The 18,331-nt window shown below is 58.2% G+C and overlaps 7 protein-coding genes across 7 annotated transcripts; 2 read left to right on the plus strand and 5 right to left on the minus strand.

Moving 5' to 3' along the window:
- Window positions 1-337: 337 nt before the first annotated feature.
- BKCO1_2000060 (nucleoside-diphosphate-sugar epimerase) lies at window positions 338-1,261 on the minus strand (the record flags this gene model as incomplete). Its single annotated transcript, XM_020272242.1, has 3 exons — window positions 338-744; window positions 837-928; window positions 996-1,261. 3 exons carry the CDS (start codon window positions 1,259-1,261, stop codon window positions 338-340), a joined length of 765 nt encoding a protein of 254 aa, XP_020131144.1.
- Window positions 1,262-4,869: 3,608 nt separating this feature from the next.
- Window positions 4,870-5,926, minus strand: BKCO1_2000061 (life-span regulatory factor; the record flags this gene model as incomplete). The annotated part of the gene is made up of 3 exons (XM_020272243.1): window positions 4,870-5,557; window positions 5,612-5,671; window positions 5,736-5,926. The coding sequence occupies 3 exons, from the start codon at window positions 5,924-5,926 to the stop codon at window positions 4,870-4,872; spliced, it is 939 nt and encodes a 312-aa protein (XP_020131143.1).
- A 1,799-nt stretch (window positions 5,927-7,725) lies between these two features.
- On the minus strand, window positions 7,726-9,312 carry BKCO1_2000062 (nicotinamide n-methyltransferase; the record flags this gene model as incomplete). Its single annotated transcript, XM_020272244.1, has 4 exons — window positions 7,726-7,871; window positions 7,956-8,091; window positions 8,154-8,663; window positions 9,061-9,312. 4 exons carry the CDS (start codon window positions 9,310-9,312, stop codon window positions 7,726-7,728), a joined length of 1,044 nt encoding a protein of 347 aa, XP_020131142.1.
- A 352-nt stretch (window positions 9,313-9,664) lies between these two features.
- BKCO1_2000063 (40s ribosomal protein s24) lies at window positions 9,665-10,214 on the plus strand (the record flags this gene model as incomplete). Its single annotated transcript, XM_020272245.1, has 3 exons — window positions 9,665-9,741; window positions 9,801-10,048; window positions 10,138-10,214. The coding sequence occupies 3 exons, from the start codon at window positions 9,665-9,667 to the stop codon at window positions 10,212-10,214; spliced, it is 402 nt and encodes a 133-aa protein (XP_020131141.1).
- A 1,492-nt stretch (window positions 10,215-11,706) lies between these two features.
- Window positions 11,707-13,874, plus strand: BKCO1_2000064 (sorting nexin-41; the record flags this gene model as incomplete). Its single annotated transcript, XM_020272246.1, has 6 exons — window positions 11,707-11,800; window positions 11,861-12,123; window positions 12,178-12,444; window positions 12,502-13,554; window positions 13,606-13,719; window positions 13,770-13,874. 6 exons carry the CDS (start codon window positions 11,707-11,709, stop codon window positions 13,872-13,874), a joined length of 1,896 nt encoding a protein of 631 aa, XP_020131140.1.
- Window positions 13,875-14,129: 255 nt separating this feature from the next.
- Window positions 14,130-15,937, minus strand: BKCO1_2000065 (high-affinity nickel-transporter; the record flags this gene model as incomplete). The annotated part of the gene is made up of 6 exons (XM_020272247.1): window positions 14,130-14,895; window positions 15,039-15,320; window positions 15,386-15,471; window positions 15,525-15,597; window positions 15,655-15,665; window positions 15,749-15,937. 6 exons carry the CDS (start codon window positions 15,935-15,937, stop codon window positions 14,130-14,132), a joined length of 1,407 nt encoding a protein of 468 aa, XP_020131139.1.
- A 319-nt stretch (window positions 15,938-16,256) lies between these two features.
- BKCO1_2000066 (beta-ketoacyl synthase) lies at window positions 16,257-17,808 on the minus strand (the record flags this gene model as incomplete). The annotated part of the gene is made up of 6 exons (XM_020272248.1): window positions 16,257-16,427; window positions 16,478-16,846; window positions 16,901-17,326; window positions 17,376-17,483; window positions 17,534-17,700; window positions 17,757-17,808. 6 exons carry the CDS (start codon window positions 17,806-17,808, stop codon window positions 16,257-16,259), a joined length of 1,293 nt encoding a protein of 430 aa, XP_020131138.1.
- Window positions 17,809-18,331: the final 523 nt, after the last annotated feature.

Below are 18,331 nucleotides of genomic sequence, written 5' to 3' on the forward strand. Positions count from 1 at the left end.
ATCAGGAACCTAGATGTCAATGTGGCTCTGCAACCTATACGACTTTCATTCGAGTTGGAGGCGAAAGCCATATCTTTAGGCAGAGCTCCGGTATGGGAAGAACGATAGAACAGGGACGTGCTCGGTCCATCGAATTTAAAAATGCCGCCCGGCGATTCTCCGGCATCGCTTGTCTAAATGCCAATTCTCTATCCATGCCACTCGTTGGGGAATCATTACTGCTGCTGATCAAAATCCATATACCTCTCCATGAGGTTGAAGTCCTGGGGCACTTTCTCTGGAGAATGGCCCCGCTCAAAACGCCTCCGCTAACCCAACCGACTTCCCATCGCGTCCTCTATCTGCCGCTGCCTTCAGACTGCTTCATAATTCTCCTAAACGCCTTGTTCGGGACGATGCGGCCTCCCTCCAGCACGTCGTCGCCCTCCACCGGCGCGCCGTCGCCCACGGCCAGCTTGATGAAGAAATCGCCCAGCATCGCCGTGGGCGAGAGGTAGCCGCTGGGCAGGGCGCGGAAGAGCGGGCCGACCACGGCGGACATGTAGTCCCTCACGGGCATGCGGCCCTTCTGCGCGGCGATGACCTCGGCGTGCCCGGCGCTGTCGACGGCGGCGGGGCGCACCGCGTACGGCGCGAGCGACGGGTGTCCCGCCGCGGGGAGCCCGAGCAGCTGGAGCTCGGTGGCGCCCTTGATGCGGCCGAAGATGGGGGTGAAGAAGCCGGGCGAATGGGTTGCGCCCTCGCCTGCTGGCACGTCAGTGTACGGCTTATACAGAGCTAGCCCGGCCACCACCACACGGTCGTCGTCCGGCTGGGAGTCTGAGAGGCGCACGCACCCGAGACGTAGACGAACTTGAACGGGTCGTGCAGGCCGGAAAAGGCCTTGGCCGCGGCGACCGGGTAGTCCTGGGTGATTTTGATGTACTCTCTGCGAACTGCATCAGCACTCACACTCATGCATGGCGGGCGGTGGCATCGGCGGCACGGGAACGCACTCCTTGCCAACCTCGAATTGGCTGACGCCCTGGGCCCAGATGCAGGCCTCGGCGCCGTCCAGCTGCTTCAGCAGCTCGGGCGGGTAGTTTTCGTAGTCCTTGTGCTGGATGACGGTCACGTTGGGCGCGCCCTCGGCCATGGGCACCGGTTTCCGGCTGAGGATGGAGAGGCGCGAGATGGGTCCGCCTGCCTTCATGTTGGCCAGGATCTGCGCGAGCGCTCCCGAGCCAACTAGGCCCGTCGCGCCGGTGAGGATGACATGCATTTTCGATGTGCAGATACGGGAGCTGTCGGTCGGTTTGCAGTGTGTATAATAAGGGACTGCTTCACTTTATGGCACGTCGTCGTTGTCGTCCGTCGTCCGTCGTCGTCGTCTCGACCGGGGTTAACGCCGCCCCCACGACGACCGGACAAATCTTCACGGCTTGACCAAATCATCTTCGTTTCGCAGAGCTGTTGGATCCTTTGGAGCGCCACCAACCCGAAACTTCTCACGTCAGCCCGCCCCTCCCTGCCGTATCCGGCATCATAAGCTGCTCGCTGCTCTCGACCAATCTGGACCCTTATTCTTGGCTTCAGCTGTATTGGGGCTACGCGCTGTTCGCTTATCTAAATTCTCGGCACAGGGTCAGCAGTAGCAGCGGCGGCGGCGGCGGCTGCTGCGGAGGCGGCGGCGGCAGAGGAGCATGCAAGGCGAAGGAGGAAGATGCGGCGGCGAGGTAGTAGGTGACGTCCGTTGTCAGGACATGGTGGAAGTCAGTGTTAGAGAAGTCAGCTGGATTCATCAACTGGTAATGTACACATCTGCGGCCTTGCCCGTTGTCAAGAAACGAGCCATTGCTGCGATGCATTGGCAAGATGGAGGGAAGCTACATGTCAAAGTTGGTGTTGCTCCATCATGATGCAGATGACCATGACTAGTCATCGGATACGATTCATGAAGAGCCTGATATCCACGGCAGCCGCTGAACCGAACATGCAACGGCTAATCTACACCGTCCATCATCGACCTCGGCCTTTCCCCATACCGTACCCACATTCGACAATGCGCCCCGCATTCTCACACGGCCGCCCAAGGATCGCTCGCACGCAGAAGCCAAGGCCACCCCACGACCATGGACGAGACATACGATGCGGTCTGACTGCCACGCACTCGCACCGACGCCCGTGCAGACGTTGACGTCGTTTGTCGCCAAATTCCTGTTTTTTTAACTTCCTCTGTGCTCTTTTTGGGGTCGTGTTGCCCAGGCCGAGACCGCCTCGCCGCTGCTCCCGGACTTCCCGCAATTGCTGTCTACCACTAAGTGCTAGTACCACTACTTGCCTCTTGCCGCCTTACTTCGGAAAGCTCGGGGCGCACCGCACAAAGGCAGAGGGGCCGTCTGCTGCGTGGGGGAGCCATTGAGGCAGCAATCGAGTCGAGAATGGTAGGTCGAGCGAACCAGAAGGCATTGAAGATAAAGGCTCTTCTGTGCAGGCTTATTGTCACTAGAAGAGGCGTGGGGATCCCGCCAAGCAGGCCCGGGGAATTCGCATTAAAGACGACACGAAAATGTCTCAGCACATCACCGCAATACCATCTGAGATCGAGAACAAGACGAAAAGCATGATGATGAGCCGGCCACACCGACGGCTCCAACGCTAGCACCCTCACCAGCAAGCCTTGCGGGATCCGCCCAGCTATCCAGCCTCACGCAAGCGCACGCACAAACACAACATGAAATCGCGCAACGCCGAAAAATTCCACCATTGCAAAACGTAAACCGAGGCTACGAGAGAGAGAGAGAGAGAGGAAGAAAGAGAGAAAACAAAAAGTGGAAAGAAAGAAAAAACAAACTCAAAGAATCAGGACAAAGGAAAAAGCACCATACCAAAAACCAACAAGCCCCCCCCCCCCCCCCCCCCCCCCGTTGTCCAGTAGGTACCTACCGGCCTTGCAGCACGCCATCGGTGCCATTTTCTTCTCGAATGTCGCCAGAAGCCGGCACACCGGTAAAGGAACACGCAACAATGTGGATCCCTTATGCAAGCGGGGGGTGGAAGGGGGGTGGGGGGCTTGCACCTGCGCTTGCACCTGCGCTTGCACCTGCGCCTGCGCCTGCGCGCGCGCGTGTCGTCCCAAGGCGGGGAAAGGGGGTGGTGGTGATGATGGTGCAGCGGACGGCGCGCCGCGCGAGGCGCCCCAAGCCCGCCAGCCCGCCGGCGTTTGGGGTACCAGAGCCAGCCAGCCAGCCAGCCAGCCAGCCAGCCAGACGGACGGACAGACAGACAGACAGCAGCGCATGCCTACACTAGTTAGCTCCACCCCTCCTTCAATCCCCCCCCCCCCCAGCCCCTGTCACCTCCCTCCGCCGTCAGGGGGGTGGGAGTGGGAGCCCGGCGACCAGGAAACACTAGACGCGGCGCGCTGCAGACACGCGCGCTGGCGCAGACGCGCAGCGAAGCAGCTCCTCTTGCTGCTCCTCCTTCCCCGCTATGCCATGTCCGTTCCTTGGGTGGCCTTGCAGCAGCTCTGCAGCGGAAGCGCGCGCGGGCAATGCGCGCAGAGAGGGACCACCCCTCCCCCCTCCAGGGAACGGACGGTGGGGGACCTAGGGAGGGGAGGGGTTCAACACGTCACAGTGCTGTAGCGCAACAAAAAAAAAACAATGCAGAATCTCATGGGGGCCGGGGATGGGCGGATCGCTGTTGCGAGCGGGAAAAGAAAATTAAAAAAAAAAGAAGACGTGATGCATAAGTTGACGTCTGTTGTTGTCAGAGAATGAAAGAAAGAGAGAGGGAAAAAAATGCACTCTGCCAATCCCCCCCTCCTCCCATAAAATGTATGTATGGTGTATGTATGCACCCACCCACCTCCCCACCTCCCCTCCGACCGGCCCGTCGGCCGGCCGCCTGGGGTCTGATCAGCGCGATGCCGATTGTTGTAGCTGTGTATGTACGTACCACTACTACCGCCCCGTTGTCGGACACATGCACTTCATGTGTGTGAGACAAGAGGAGAAAAGTGAACTCTCCCCGTGATATTTTTTTTTAAACTGGAGCATCGCGCGGGTCGTGCGGCTGCTGCGGCCATTGCGGCCCCTGCGACCCCTGCGGCTCCTGCGACTATCGAGATATTGTATTTGTGATCGATCCTTTTGCTGGCGACATACGCCGTGACCGGTGGATTCTATCAAATGATAGGAATCCAAAAAATAGAGGCAGGTGACGCTTTGCTGGCATCGACTGTTTTGGTTATGGCGTGTAGTAGAAGACGATCTGGCGGAGACTTCAGAATCATGTGCCGCCATGATCAACATTAGATGGGCGACCAATTGGAGGCGGCAAGGCTAGCCAGGCGCAAGAATGTGACACTCGATAGCAATTGAAAGTTGCAGATTTGGATGAAACGGTGAAGCATTTGTTTCCAAGCGCCCGGTATCATCTGGTACCGACGCTGTCTCCGAGTAACCCGCCAAAAAAGCAAAAGGTTAGGGAGAGTGTGAGGTATCTAAAACTATGTAGTAATAATGTGGAACCCTTTTTTTCTTTTCCATCTGCCAGCACGTTGAACCGGGGCAAAACGCCAGCGTTGCCCAATCCTGCTTGCGCCTTCGTCTACGCTGAAACCCTGAGAGATGAACCAACAGCCACATGGGCTGGAACCAGGAGATTATATTAAAGACGAACACCTGAAATGTGATGATGCTGATGATATGACCGCCATCTATAAAAAAAACAAACAATGCCACGCTTTTTTGATACGAAAAGAAAATGTCCGGAAATGAAAGTGGAGCAACTCGTGCTACCAAGTCGATGACTCGACGACCACCCATCCGCTTCCCCGTCTGCAGGCCGCAATCACCCTAAGCGACCGGCCTGGCGCGACGCAGATCAAGAATAGGTGGGTCGCATTGTTGATGCCGTGCTACTGGGCGGTGCTTGCATCGCACTGAAGGCAAACAATTGTTTCAGGCTTCCCTGACTCGGCGACGTCGCGTCAGGGACCTTCTTCTGAAACAGTTCCATCTCACCCTCAGCGAGCCCGGTCGACATCTTGCAACTCGGCCCGCTTTTGACTGACCATTGAGTCAGACTCGAAGGGGCAGTCGTGGGGTGCGCGGCCGAAAAGGGGTTGACGAGGTCGACGGAACGGGTGCCGTAAGAGGACCCGTGAGGGTTCCGTCTGGGCAGAGGCCGACTTGCGGGCGTGTACGGGATCGACGTGCTGGTGGAGCTGGTCGGCGTATGCGACAGTGATGGCGCTGTACTTGTTGTCGACGCCACTGTTGATGTGGAGGACCGCTTGGACCTCTGCGCCGTAACGTCTGTCGACGAGAATATTCTCAAGTAACGAGTTGCTTCCGACTCCTTTGGCTTCTCCTGGGCCCACTCGGGGGTATCGTCGTCCGAGACATCAGAGTAACCGTACGAGAGGCGTTTTGAGGGAATGGCAGTGGGCGAGCGGGGAGGAACAATGTCGCGGGAAGGGGAGAAGTCCTCGCCCGAGTAGAGCGAGTATGGCGTCGGGGGAGGCGAAGGCTCAAAGGTGATGGTCTTGGTGTTGTCCTTCTTGCGGCAGCTGCTCAGTGTTAGCGCGATGGACGGCCACGGGTAGATCTTGGACGAGACTAACCTCTCGGAGCAGTAGAGTATCGAGTTGTTCGGGACAATGATTTGCTTCTCGCACACAGTGCTACGGGAATTCGAGTCAGCATTGCGTCACGGGCGCCAAGGGCGGGACGGGAGCGGCAGCTTACCAGAAGTTCAAGAAGCTGGCGGCCATGGGGTCGTCCTCGGGCTCTTCGTCCTTGCGCGGGGCGACCTGGGGGACCTTGGACTGCGACTTGCTGTGACGCTTGAGCAAGGCAGGTCTCGAGACGCGCGGGTGGGACTGCGAGGCCCTTTTAGAGTGCGAGGGATTGCGATGTTGCGGGTGTTGGGTCGCCATGTGGGCGGTGTGTGGTGTGCTTATGGCTCAGGACTCTTGCAGGACCGGTCGTATTGGTCGAGCAGCTAGGTGTCGCGTGCACCGCTGTTGCAAAAAGTAGAACAGGCAGAGCTGTTGCGGGCTGGGCGTCGGGCAGTGACACAAAGATAGAGGCGGGCCACAGATAGGGATATCTTTGGGCGGCTTTGTTTGCTTATCGCGGATGCGAGCGCAATGACGCTAGCCGGAGCCAGGGACGGACGCCTGCGGCCAATGTCAGTATTATTGCCCGGGCACCAGCGCGGCTGCCAGCCACTGCGGCCGTGGCGGCCACGGCGGCCACGGCGGCTGGCGGCGCTGCTGCTGCTCGCAACGGGAGGCTTACTGCGTGCTGGCTGCTGTCACGGCGGCGAAGTACCACGGGTGCTGCGATGCGTGTCGATCCGGACTTCAGCAGCGGTCGCTAAGCGGCTCCACCGAGGGGCACTGTGCGCGCGGCTAGAAGCGGGTAGTGCGGCGTGCGATTGCGGCGCGCCTGGTGAGTCGTCCAGCACGGTGCTCGGCTGGGCGTCGAAGGGCGGGAGATGCGAAGGCGGTGGCTGAGGGCTGGGAGCTGATGGCTGTGCCGTGTGAGAGTCGTGATGGCGCGAGGGGGGCGCTTCTCATATACTCTCCGAGGTAACCGGTCAACGCGCGGACCGGCGCTGGACAAAGGTCGAGAGCGATATTCCTCACCAAGCACATCATCCCGCCGAGTCGCCCGCTACAGATCCACTAGCAGTCACCCCACGCTTAGAGCGGATTCTCCACATCGCAGGCCCAAAACCTCTTTCACCGGACCATGCCAGCCTGTCAGCGCTCCGAGTCCCAGACAGCTGCCAGCGCTGCATGGCGGACATCCCGTCCCGCTGCCGCCCCCCCCCCCCCCTGGCCCCCCGTCGTCCAGTGGGCTGCTTCAGACGCGCATGCCGCGAATCACGCCTGCCTAGGCCCTGAGCACCCACCCGGATCGTCGCCGCCGTCCTCTCCGCGCCCTGCACCGGGAGAACATGCGCCGTCCGCATCCACCCACATGATAGGACACCACCTCGAGCGCTGTGATCCCACCGTGTGTGCGTGCACCGCCCTTCGGCTCCGGCCCACCGATGTGCGCGCTCTAGAACTTCCGCAACGTCGCGCGCGCGAACAGGCAGTTTAGCCGACCGTGCGTGCCCGCAAGCCTGTTATTCGCAGCCAGGCTTCCGCTCGAGCGGCTTCCGCGGCGGAGTGGGTACGCCTGTGAAGAGACGCTCGATCTGGAGTTTCACTTATGTCAGGGATGGAGGGGTCCGCCGACCTGACCGGTTGCTGCGGGGTGCGTGTTCCAGGAACAACCTTCTGGGAACCGTGGTGTCCGCTGCAGGAATTATTCTGCTGCCTGCACGCCTGCAGCGGCAGAGCTCTCATGCGCCCCCGGCACCTGATTGCGAGAGCGGCCCGATTCGAATTTTCAAAGGCCGTGGGTCGAACCGCCAGGGACACGTGCGGATGACTCCGCAAGACACGTCCCGGTGAACCCTCCTGCTGCTGGGCCGTTGTTCGAGAACGGTCACCACAGCTCACGGCAGCTCTCATTAGGTCGGCACGACGTCAGCCCCACGATCAAGTCGTCAGCGCCGGAAACCGAGCACATTGGCCCGTTCAATCGCCCTACGGCTTCTGCTGCTATTTTTTCCGCCAGGCCCGCCTTCTAGACGCATGCTCGGACCCGCTTCCGCAGCCCGCCAGGCTCAATGACGACGCTCACAAAGGCTACCACCGCCTCCAACGCATTGTCGGCGTCATTGGGCAGCGGATGGACCGGAGTCCCCAGCTCTGGATACCTGCACGATTCGGATAGGCGTCGACTTTGGGTAGAACGGCCCGTTCTGGTCGTCGCCAGGTGGCGGTGCAAAGTCGATGTCCCTAACGCTCAACCGGTGCCGCCCTGAAACCGTCATCATAAGCTAATCGTCCGGGGGTGGAGCCAATGTGGTTCGCCGTAGGTGGCTGGTGTGCAAGGAGGACGTACGACAAGCCACATCAAATGCCTCAAAGGTCTGCTCGTTACGAATCGTGGCAGCGATCAGAATCTGCAGCGATGGCTGGTGCCGCAACAAGTCAGCAAGTGTGGACACCAGAGCCGGGATGACGGATTTGTCGTAAGTCTGCATGTGTCGACGTAAGTTAGTAATGTGCTCTCACAATCGTGGCTCTGGTTCCGGCTTACGACGTCCGCCCCAATGACAACGTCATATTCATCTTTTGAGCCCTCGTAGTAAAGGCTCTCTTCGAGGGTCCAGCTCCGACCCCACCTCAGCACTATTGAGTCCGTGCCCCCTTGAGCATCGAGACCGTTGAGAAACAGGTTCGTTTTGATGCTATCCACAACACCCTCGTCTCCATCGGTTGCTGTGGCCTTCGTGGCTTGCAGGTGCTTCGTGCACAGGATGGAAAGCAGACCGGTGCCAGCTCCTAATTCGAGCACTCTCTTGCCTCGGACCCACTGGCGGCCGGTCTCACTGGCCAGATAGGCGCCTAGGTGCAGCGCAGCCTCCCACGTGCGAAGTCCAGTGGTTCCGGAAGAAGAGATGACAGCGCGAGACTCAAGGAGGGTGACTGCACAGTCATTGCCAAAGCTGTAAGTCACGTACGACTTTGCCTGGGCGGATGCCATTTCAGACGGAAGGTTGGAGCCTAGGAGAAGAGACAGAGAGGACATGAGATCGTCTGATAATTCCTGCACGGCCGGTAAAGCACATGAATTAGTACGTACGAGACATCCAAGAACGGTCTACGAAGAACAAGTGTCTACTGCAATTCTGACGCATCGCGGAGAAAGATGCGTTGGGAGCGAGCTGGGCGCAACAGCTGTCTATTGGTCTCTGCATGTGCACCGGCCCAGTGTCGTACGGCACCATGGTATCCGTGAGCGCGCGCGCGGTTGCTCGGAACCATTGCGCTGGACCGACGGGATGATTGTTGTTGAGGGAACATGATGGAAAGGGGCATTATTGCTCGCCAGTGCACTTCGCCTTGTGGTGCGCAGCACGGCGAGATTGAAGGAAAAGATAAAGGGAGAAAAGGGAGACTGGAGGTTGGACGTGGCGGAAAGGGGGAGAACTGGGCTTGCATACATCCTCCTCGGGATTGTCGACAGCTTTCTCAATGGTGGAAATGACCCGCTTGAGAACGCGCATGTGGTACCTTTCCGGCGGCGGGAACTGAATAGAGTCCCTGTCGAACATTTCCGCGAAGAGCCATGCCTGGACGTCGGGCCTCTTGAGGAGCTGCGCCTCGGGCCAGCGCAATTGCGCCAGATCGAGGAGCTGGAAATATTGGGCGCGAAAGACGTCCAAGGCCTGCATCTCACCTGGAGCGAGTTTCATGGCGGCGAGCGTGCCGGACCGGGTGAGCGTGCAGGTGCAGGCGGGCCATGGCAGCAGCAGTCGGAATGTTTGAAGTTCGCGCGGTGCGGCGTTTAGCGAGTCTTGGCGCGACGCCGCACACCACGATGCTCAGTTTTGATCTTTTGCGAATCTTCGCATCACCGACGACGACCGGCAACTTGCTGCGACAACCCACACACATCCCCAGGATCACGCCGCAGGACCTTTGAGCCCCTCTCAGTACGTCGACCTACACCACCTGCTCCTGCATTTCCCCCCGCCTTGCGCATCTTCCAGTGCCGGTCTGACCTTCAGCACAGCCCGTCCCGGTCCCCTCGATCCTTTCGTCAAGATGTCCGACTCGCAAGTTACTCTGCGCACGCGCAAGTTCATCCGCAACCCTCTCCTCGGCCGCAAGCAGATGGTTGTGTAAGTTTCCGATGAACGCCGACCGAATCCGCCACAGCACGTCTAACAGCGTCCTCCAGGGATGTCCTCCACCCCAACCGCCCCAACGTCTCCAAGGATGAGCTCCGCGAGAAGCTTGCTCAGCTCTACAAGGCCAGCAAGGACCAGGTCAACTGCTTCGGCTTCAGGACCCAGTACGGTGGCGGCAAGAGCACCGGCTTCGCTCTCATCTACGACTCCAACGAGTCCATGAAGAAGTTCGAGCCCCACTACAGGCTGGTCCGCGTCGGCATGGCCAGCAAGATCGAGAAGGCCAGCAGGCAGCAGCGTACGTACAGCCGGGTTGGGCGGGCGCGCGCACGGCGTCGTCCCGGCCGGATTGCAGAAGGACACATGCTGACGGATATCGGCGTACAGGCAAGCAGCGCAAGAACAGGTCCAAGGAGTTCCGGGGTACTGCCAAGACCAAGGGCGCCAAGAAGGACAAGAAATAAGCGGATCGCGGTTGACGGGGTCGTGGGCGAAAACGGATTATTTGCATCACGGTCATGGCGGGACGATGGCTGCAAGAGGCTTCGTGTACATGGCTACACGTTTGAACCTCGCGCGGCTTGGGAAAAAACTAGGCGTTTGCTTTGTCTGCTGACCCAACATGGCATAGCATACCAATGGATTCTCATTCACGGTTACGAATCTTATCCATGCCCCCGGCCTTGAATCAATGTGCGGTTTCGCCACATCGAACCTCCAGTGTTGGAAGATATTGCAGGATCAGGATGACAGGGTTTCAGACAAGCAAAGCCCAGTATTTGCATATTCGTCGCATGCTCCAGCTGTTTTTGCACGACTCCACCGTTTGATTGCGCAGCAGGACTCCTATCAATGAGCCCAGCATTCTGGCCGTTTTGCCCGCCAATCGGCGTCCTGATTGTACAAACATGTACTCCCTATGAGCAATCAATACCCTTTTTTTTTTCATTCTCGCGCATGCAAATCAGGGGGCGATCTAAGAATTCATGAATGAGTCGGCGCGTATTGACTATGGGGTTTGGATCCATTATCCGGGTATTTGTGCATGCCATATTGGCTATTTGAGGCTCCGGTAATCGTGAAACGTGAACAGATAGTGGACCAACCATGATGGCAAGTGTTCGAACTCCGTATGAGGCCCTGACTGTGCCACAGTAGCAGTTGTACTCTCACCCTCGAACCTACTCGCTGCCCAGAAGCATCAAGCGTTTCTAGCCCGCGACTTGACACCCCCTGCGCTAGCCTTGCGCTGTCTGAATTGAGATCATCTCCGCCTTCTACTTATCGCTCGCTTTGGGTGCCCAACAATGGGTCTTTAAATAGAAATCGTGAAATCAATAGGGCGGAGCGGACATAGTCAAGGGATTTGCGCAATTGTCGCAGATAGCCGGCACGCCGTCTGACCATCCTTCCAAGCTTGCAGCACTGCAAGACTTAGGGACTTGGGCTGTATGGCGGGCTATGGCCCAGTCATGATTCAGCATCAACAATCTGCAGCTGGAGCATCACGAAAGCACCTACCATGCAAGAGGGTGTCAAAGCTTCTAGTACAGGTATGAAGACGAAATTCTGGACAGGGACCCACGGTGAAGAAGTCGGGTGTCTTGCGCATACCTGTGCATATCGTTTAGAAGAGTCAGCGATGATCTCTTGTGGATGCACCGACGCAATCGCATGGGTGCTGCGTTGGACTGGTTGCAGAGATGGGCAGGCAGGCACCCTCGGATTGCGGATAGACGGGCAGCGCCACGCTAGGGCGAGCCGGCACCCAAACAGACGTCACCTCTCCAGCCCCATTCCCAAGGCTCTCTCGCTCAACATCGCAGCTCTGCAGATCGCGCACTCTCTCCACAACCCGCCTGCACCGCGCCCACGCGTCTGCCCGAACGTCGCGATCTAGTGCGCCTGAAGACTCTCCAGCTTTTCCGTCTGCCCAGCCCCGCGCAGCGATCCGCCATGTGGGACGACGAGGATAACAACCCGTACGGCTCGTTTGAGCGCCACGATGCCTCGCCCTCGCAAGTCGGCCATTTTGGCTCCCCCGGCGGATGTACGCCAACTCTTCTGCCCCCGCGATGCCTGTTCCTGTTGTCCTAACGCGATGCTCCAGTTCGCCCGATGACCCCGCCGTCTGAGGCGTCGTCCCCGCCCTTCGGCTCGCCAGAATACATTACCCACCGTAGAGACCTCAGCGATGTTGAGTACGACGACGAACCCCAGGAGCCTCAGCGCATCGAGCCAAAGAAGGGCGGTTACGACAGCCGCATTGAGCAAATCCTCTATGAGAACCCGCAGTTGCCTATTCTTATCACCGATGCTGGCAAGAGTGCGGAAGGCGGGGGCAAATACATTGTCTACGCCATTAGGACCGGAGTAGGTGCGCCTGCATCCGCGCATGCTCGCGTAATACTGAAGTCAGCTGTGTAGGATCTAGAGGTCCGCCGGAGGTACTCTGAGTTCGCGTCTCTGCGCAACGTGCTCGTCAACCTACACCCAACCCTTGTTATCCCTCCAATTCCGGAAAAGCACACCACTGCCGACTATGTAGCGAAGCCGATGAAGGCGAAAGAGGATGTTGGGATTATAGAGCTGCGCAAGCGTATGCTCGCTGTTTTCCTTAACCGGTGCAGGAGGATGCAGGAAGTCCGCGAAGATGGTGTCTGGTGGAGATTTCTGGACCCCAACGTCAGCTGGGTATGCGGACTTGATGAGCTCTGAAACTTCTTGTGTACTGCTACTGACTATGGATAGAGCGAGGTCCTCCACTCTCACCCGGTAGCATCGCTCCCATCGAACAAGCTCAAGGCACCCCCGCTCGACGCCGCCAACCCGACCCCGGGCCACCACTACCTTCCTATACCATCAGCTTCGGCAAAGCTCAGGTCTAGCAGCGGGAGTGCCTCGTCGGGAACGCCGAATTCGCCGCCCCTACACCAGTCGCAGCCTTCTACTGCGGCGCACACGATACCAGGACCGCAGATTTTTGGCCGTTTTCCTCCCACGTCACAAAACCTGTCTGAAGAAGAGCTCGACCCCTACTTTGTCAATTTCGAAGCTTCCTCTAAGGAATTGGAGGCACTTCTGCAAGGAAGTATGGAGAAAGTGAATCGCCGGGCACTCGCTCATCTCAACTCGTGGGGAAGCGATATGGCGGAATTAGGAGCACGATACAACGCCTTCGCATTGAATGAACAGTCACGTACGCTGTCGCAGGCCATTGAGAAGATGGGCCAGGCTGTCGACTCGACCTATATCCAGACTGGTGAACTGTCGTCTGCGTTGAGTGCAGGCTTTGCGGAGCCAATGAGGGAGAGTGCCCAGTTTGCCGGCATCGTCCGCGACGTACTTAGATACCGCATCCTCAAGCGCGTGCAAGAAGAGATGACTAAGGAGGAGCTGGACAGGAAGAGGCATCTGCTTCAGTCACTGGAGCAGAGCGAGGCTGAAGCTAAAAGGATAGAACAGTACCTCAACCAGACCGGGGGCCCGCCGCCGAGGAGATCCAACTCTGCTGCATCCCAGCGTAGCAACAGCGATCCCCCGCGCCCTGAAGAAGACGCAGCATCTATTGACTCCGACTTCCCGCCTACTCATGGCGAATCCCACTCGCCCCCGTCAGCCGCACAAGGCCAGCCTCATCGGTCTGAGCCATCATCTCCGGTGCACAAGAAGACGCCCAGCGGAAACTTTGTAACGTCGAAGATCTTCGGTCGGGTCAGCCATGCTTTCCACGGTATCGTGGATGTCGACCCGGAAAGAACACGTAGGGACCAGATTGGCAAGACGAGGGAGAGCATTACTCAGGTGATGACAGTGATCCAAGCCCTTTTTAACTGCCGGCTAACCCTCACGTAGCTTGAACAAGCATTGGAAGTTGCGGAGAAGGACGTCAAGGATGCCAGCGTAGGCGTGTTGAAGGATCTCAAGAGATTCCAGTCTGAGAAGGAAGAGGACTTGAGGCGTTATATGGTGAGGTCCTTTCTCGGAAGCTGCGCTCTACGCAATACTAACAGAGTCAGATCGCCTTCGCTAAGTGCCACATTGAATGGGCAAAGAGGAACCAAGCCTCGTGGGAAGAGGCCAAGGCGGAGATTCAAAATATTCAGGCAGCTCCTACGGAGTGATTGTGACGATACCAGCTTTGCTTTTGAGGATGCGTGGGCGTTTTATTGTACGGTATGCAGTAGTAGAAAGTAATGGGTAATGCCATTTCGCGCATGCAGAAGAAAGAGCCACTGCTTCCACACAAGCATCCATCGAACGTACTACTTACTACTCTACACCGAGAAAAGCCCTGACCCGCCGAGTAGACCTTCCAACCGCTTAGCAATCCCCGTACTTACTCCGCAGACATACCGCCCTGCTCGACCCTACCTCTTTCAAGCCCGCTCACCAACCTCTCGCGCAGAGACCTGATGCCCACCACCCTTGCCATTGCCCTCGTCCCGGCCCATGACCTGGTGCCGATTCTCCTCGTCATCCAGAATCTCAACCGTGCCATACGGGGTACTCCTCCTACCACCACCACGAGGCCTCTCCGCCGCACCCGCACCCGCACCCGCACCAACCAGCGCCGTCTCCCCATCCCCGTCCCCATCCCCATCCCGCCCGTCCCGCCCGCTCTCCCCCCGCCACCGCGGCACAACCCTCTCACGCCTCGCGTCCACCCACCGACGCCAAGGCGCATACAACACGACGGCCATGACGCCACAAACGACAAACGACGCGCACACGGCGCCGCCGACGATCTCTCCCGCGTCGCCCGCCCGCGCCACGCCCTCCCAGAAGCGACCCTCGGGGTTGCCGACCCCGACCGCCAGCGCCAGCGCCAGCAGCTGCAGCGTGCCGACGCCGAGCGCGACGGCGACGGTGAGGCCGGTCAGGGCGACGCCGTAGTAGAGGGTGGCGATGCGGTCGTTTTCGTTTTCGTTGTTGTTGGCGGACGTGTAGAGCGCGAGCATGAGGGCGCCGTCGGCCGTGTCGAGCAGGCACATGCCGGCGGTGAAGAGGAGCGGGAAGACGAGGATGAGCCAGAGGGAGGCGCCGCGGGCGGCCTGGATGGAGGAGATGCCGAGGAGGGCGATTTCCGAGGAGGTGTCGAAGCCGAGGCCGAAGAGGAGGCCGAGGGGGTACATTTTCCAGGGGCTGTTGTGGTGGTCGAGGGTGGTGGGGGTCAGGTTGTGGGTTTGCTTTGTTTTGTTTGCGTTGGGGTGTGGGGAGGGGAGTGTTGGTGGTGGTGGTGGTGGGAGAGGAGAGCGGTAGGGAGGGAGGGAGGGAGGATGACGCACCGGTCGATCATTCTGAACATGCCCTTGAAGACGTTGAAGAGGCATCCGGCTCCCTGGATCTTGAAGTCCTCTTCTACCTCATCGCTGGGGTGGGTGGCGATCAGCGCGTTCAGCTGCTTTATCATTCGGTACAGGATGTAGGCGTTCATGATGCCCAGCAGGATCAGAAAGGCGGCCGACACGGAGGTGCCGATGATGCCGCCGACGTGGGAGAACCTGTCGAACTTGTCGGAGACGGCGGAGGCCGTGGCGGCGACGACGATGGAGGTGACTATGACGATCCTGGAAAGATGGGGTTAGGACGTGTGTGTCTGGAGAGAGAGGGGGGCAAACGAGGTGAGATATACGTTGAGTGCCCCAGGGAGAAGAACATGCCAACCGTCACCGGCCTCTGGCCTGCAGCAATGAGACGACGGGTCATGAGGTCGATGGCCTATGTGCTCGCTTTAGTACTCAGATCTATCCTCCAGCATGGGGCAGACGAACAGAAATATGGTCTGCATCCAAGGCATGACGCAGGCCAAGAGTGTAGGAGAGAATGGCCGTGGAAATGAGCGCCCTAGCATGAGCGTCAGACAAGTTTCATCTCTCTCCTCTGATAGATGGCAGTACTGACGGATGAAAATGCTGCAGTTCCAAGGTCAGCATCTGTTACTGGTGGTTTTCTTTCTATCCTTTTGTTATCTTGCGGGATGTGAGGTGCTGCTTACGAGAACGATGCCGACAGCCACCCAGGCGGCGGCGTTGACCATGGCTATCACAATGATTATGGCAAGTGCAGAGAAGGGTAGCCGACGCAGGTATGGCACGCGGCCATGGTACATTTCAGCCTTCTTCGATACATTTCCCAGAAACGTAACCTTGTCCTCGGCTACAACTCTGTTCCCGGCGGAAGGCATGTTTTGGGGCAGGTCAGCCATCACGTCCGACGGAAGAGAAAGTGAGTGAGGACCAGATGAGCCAGCGAGCGGGCGGGCAGGAAAAAGAAGAGGCGAGAGCACTCTGTGCCGTCGGCAGTGACCGATGGCGGGTGGAGTCTTTTTTTTGTCTGCTATCACTGGCTGGAAACATGCTCATCCCAGCGCTTGGGCCAAGGTGGGGTAAGGAAGCCGCTAACGACCTCTTATCAGTCCCATCCTGGTTAAAGCCAGGTAATATATGGATGTCACGGGGAGTTCATATTGGTCCTTCTGCATTCTTCTCTGGCCGTACCTGTCGCTACTGCCATTTACTAAAGCACAAACTAGCGTTCGTTCCTCCGAATCCAAACGAATTCGACAAAGCAACCGCGATTTCCCGTTTCTGTGCCTCCTTTGGAACGTAGTTGCAGTCAAACTCTTCAGGTGGATCCCCGGCCGTTTCCAAATTCAGCGTTGGCGGAAGAATTCCCTGCGAGCATGGTCAGTCAATGAGCCTTTTCTCCCTGGGACCAGACGTACGTGGTGAATGGCAAGAATCGTGAAAATTGCCTCGACAGACCCGGCAGCGCCGAGGAGATGGCCTATGGCCCCCTTCGTGCTGCTGACGTTGATATCTGCCGCTTTTGGCCGACCTTGCTCCCCCAAGAGAAGAGATTTTATGGCGAGGTTCTCCGCCGCATCGCCCAGAACCGTCGATGTTGCATGTGCATTTACATAATCAACGGCGCTCGGCGGTAGCTTCGCATGCTTCAAAGCTCGCTTCATTGCTAGAAGCGGACCGCTTCCGTCCTCTCGAGGAGCAGTCATGTGATGGGCATCCGCCGAAAGACCGTATCCTTTCAGCTCTGCATAGATTCTAGCTCTCCGAGCTTGCGCGTGCTCGAGTTCCTGTTGACGTATTAGCGCGATGCATACTCCAAAAGACTGCCTATGCTAACGAACCTCGAGAACAAGCACACCGGCACCCTCGCCAATCACGAAGCCAGCCCTGTCTTTGTCGAATGGTCTAGAGGCAAGATGAGGCGCGTCGTTCCAATCCGTCGCAAGGCTCCTGGCACGAGCAAAACCTGCAATGGCTAGAGGGTGAATGCAGGACTCTGCGCCGCCAGCGACCATGACATCTGCATCACCATACGAAATGAAGCGAGCTGCATCCCCAATTGCATGGGCGCCAGTGGTGCAAGCTGTTGTTGCTGCGTGGTTCGGGCCCTTCAGCCCAAAGCGCATAGAGATGTGGCCTGCAGCGAGATTGATGAGGAGGCGAGGCACAAATAACGGCGAGACTTTTCGGTAGCCGCCTTTCTCATACGCGATGGATGTCTCATATACATCGTCGAAGCTTCCGATGCCGGAGCCGATGTAGACACCCTATTCATGTCAGCCAGACGTCTTTACGTCAGCGCAAGCAGAGACGGACGGTAGCCTCCAGGTCTTCCTCTTTCTTCGGGTGCCACGCAGCATCCTCGAGCGCCTCTTGCGAGGCGGCCATGGCGTACTGGGCAAAGAGAGCCATTTTGCGCTCATCCTGCATGGGTCAGCAAAGATGTCGTGCACTTGGCGGCTGGTGTGTCTTACACCGGGTTGAAGCCATTCTTTCGCCATCCACCCTCCGTCTTCCTTGGGCCCGGATGGGACGAGGGCGGCAACCTGGCTTGGTAGCGCAGCAAATTGAGGGCTACGGTCCCTGACCGAGACCACGCCACAGTGGCCGTCGATGAGGCGCGACCATGTTCTGCGGATGCCTGCGGGGCCATGTGTCAGCCCACGAGCGGAGCGACCACGTGGGTAAAGCTCTCACCAACGCCCAGCGGCGTGACCGCACCTAGACCGGTGACTACCACTCTTCGCATGGCATGGTTTTGATGATCGGTTGATGCTCTAGAAACGGGAAAGTTGACGCGGTTGGAAATCAAAGACGGTCCGAGGCGCGTGGACCATCGGCAACAACTTTTCTCGCTTGCGCCCACACTCCACACCAGAACAGAAGCTGCAAACGTGGCGGGCTCATCGTCCCCCATCATGGAAGCCTTTTAGGGCGCCACGCTCCGGTCTTTCCTCACTTGCGCATTCTGTGTGTTCTCAGGTTTCATGCTATTCCACAGCCTCCTGTATTTCCGGTAACGAACTCGACCAGGATTTTGGGATGGAAAACTTACGTGGTAGCTACTTCAGTGCACGCCTTGCGCACGTATTTTCTATGTAGTCACCGACATGCCTCACAAACCGAGAATCCTTGAGTCTCCTACTCAAAGCGAGTCTGTCCGTTGTGTTCCAATTTATCTGGCTCTTAGGATCTCAACAATGTGGCCCAGGCATTGGCCGACTGATGAGTGCCATCAAGGTGCTCACTACGGACTCCCCTCAGGTGGACAT

Source organism: Diplodia corticola, assembly GCF_001883845.1.
Source record: "Diplodia corticola strain CBS 112549 chromosome Unknown scaffold20, whole genome shotgun sequence".
NCBI classification, from domain to species: Eukaryota; Fungi; Ascomycota; class Dothideomycetes; order Botryosphaeriales; family Botryosphaeriaceae; genus Diplodia; species Diplodia corticola.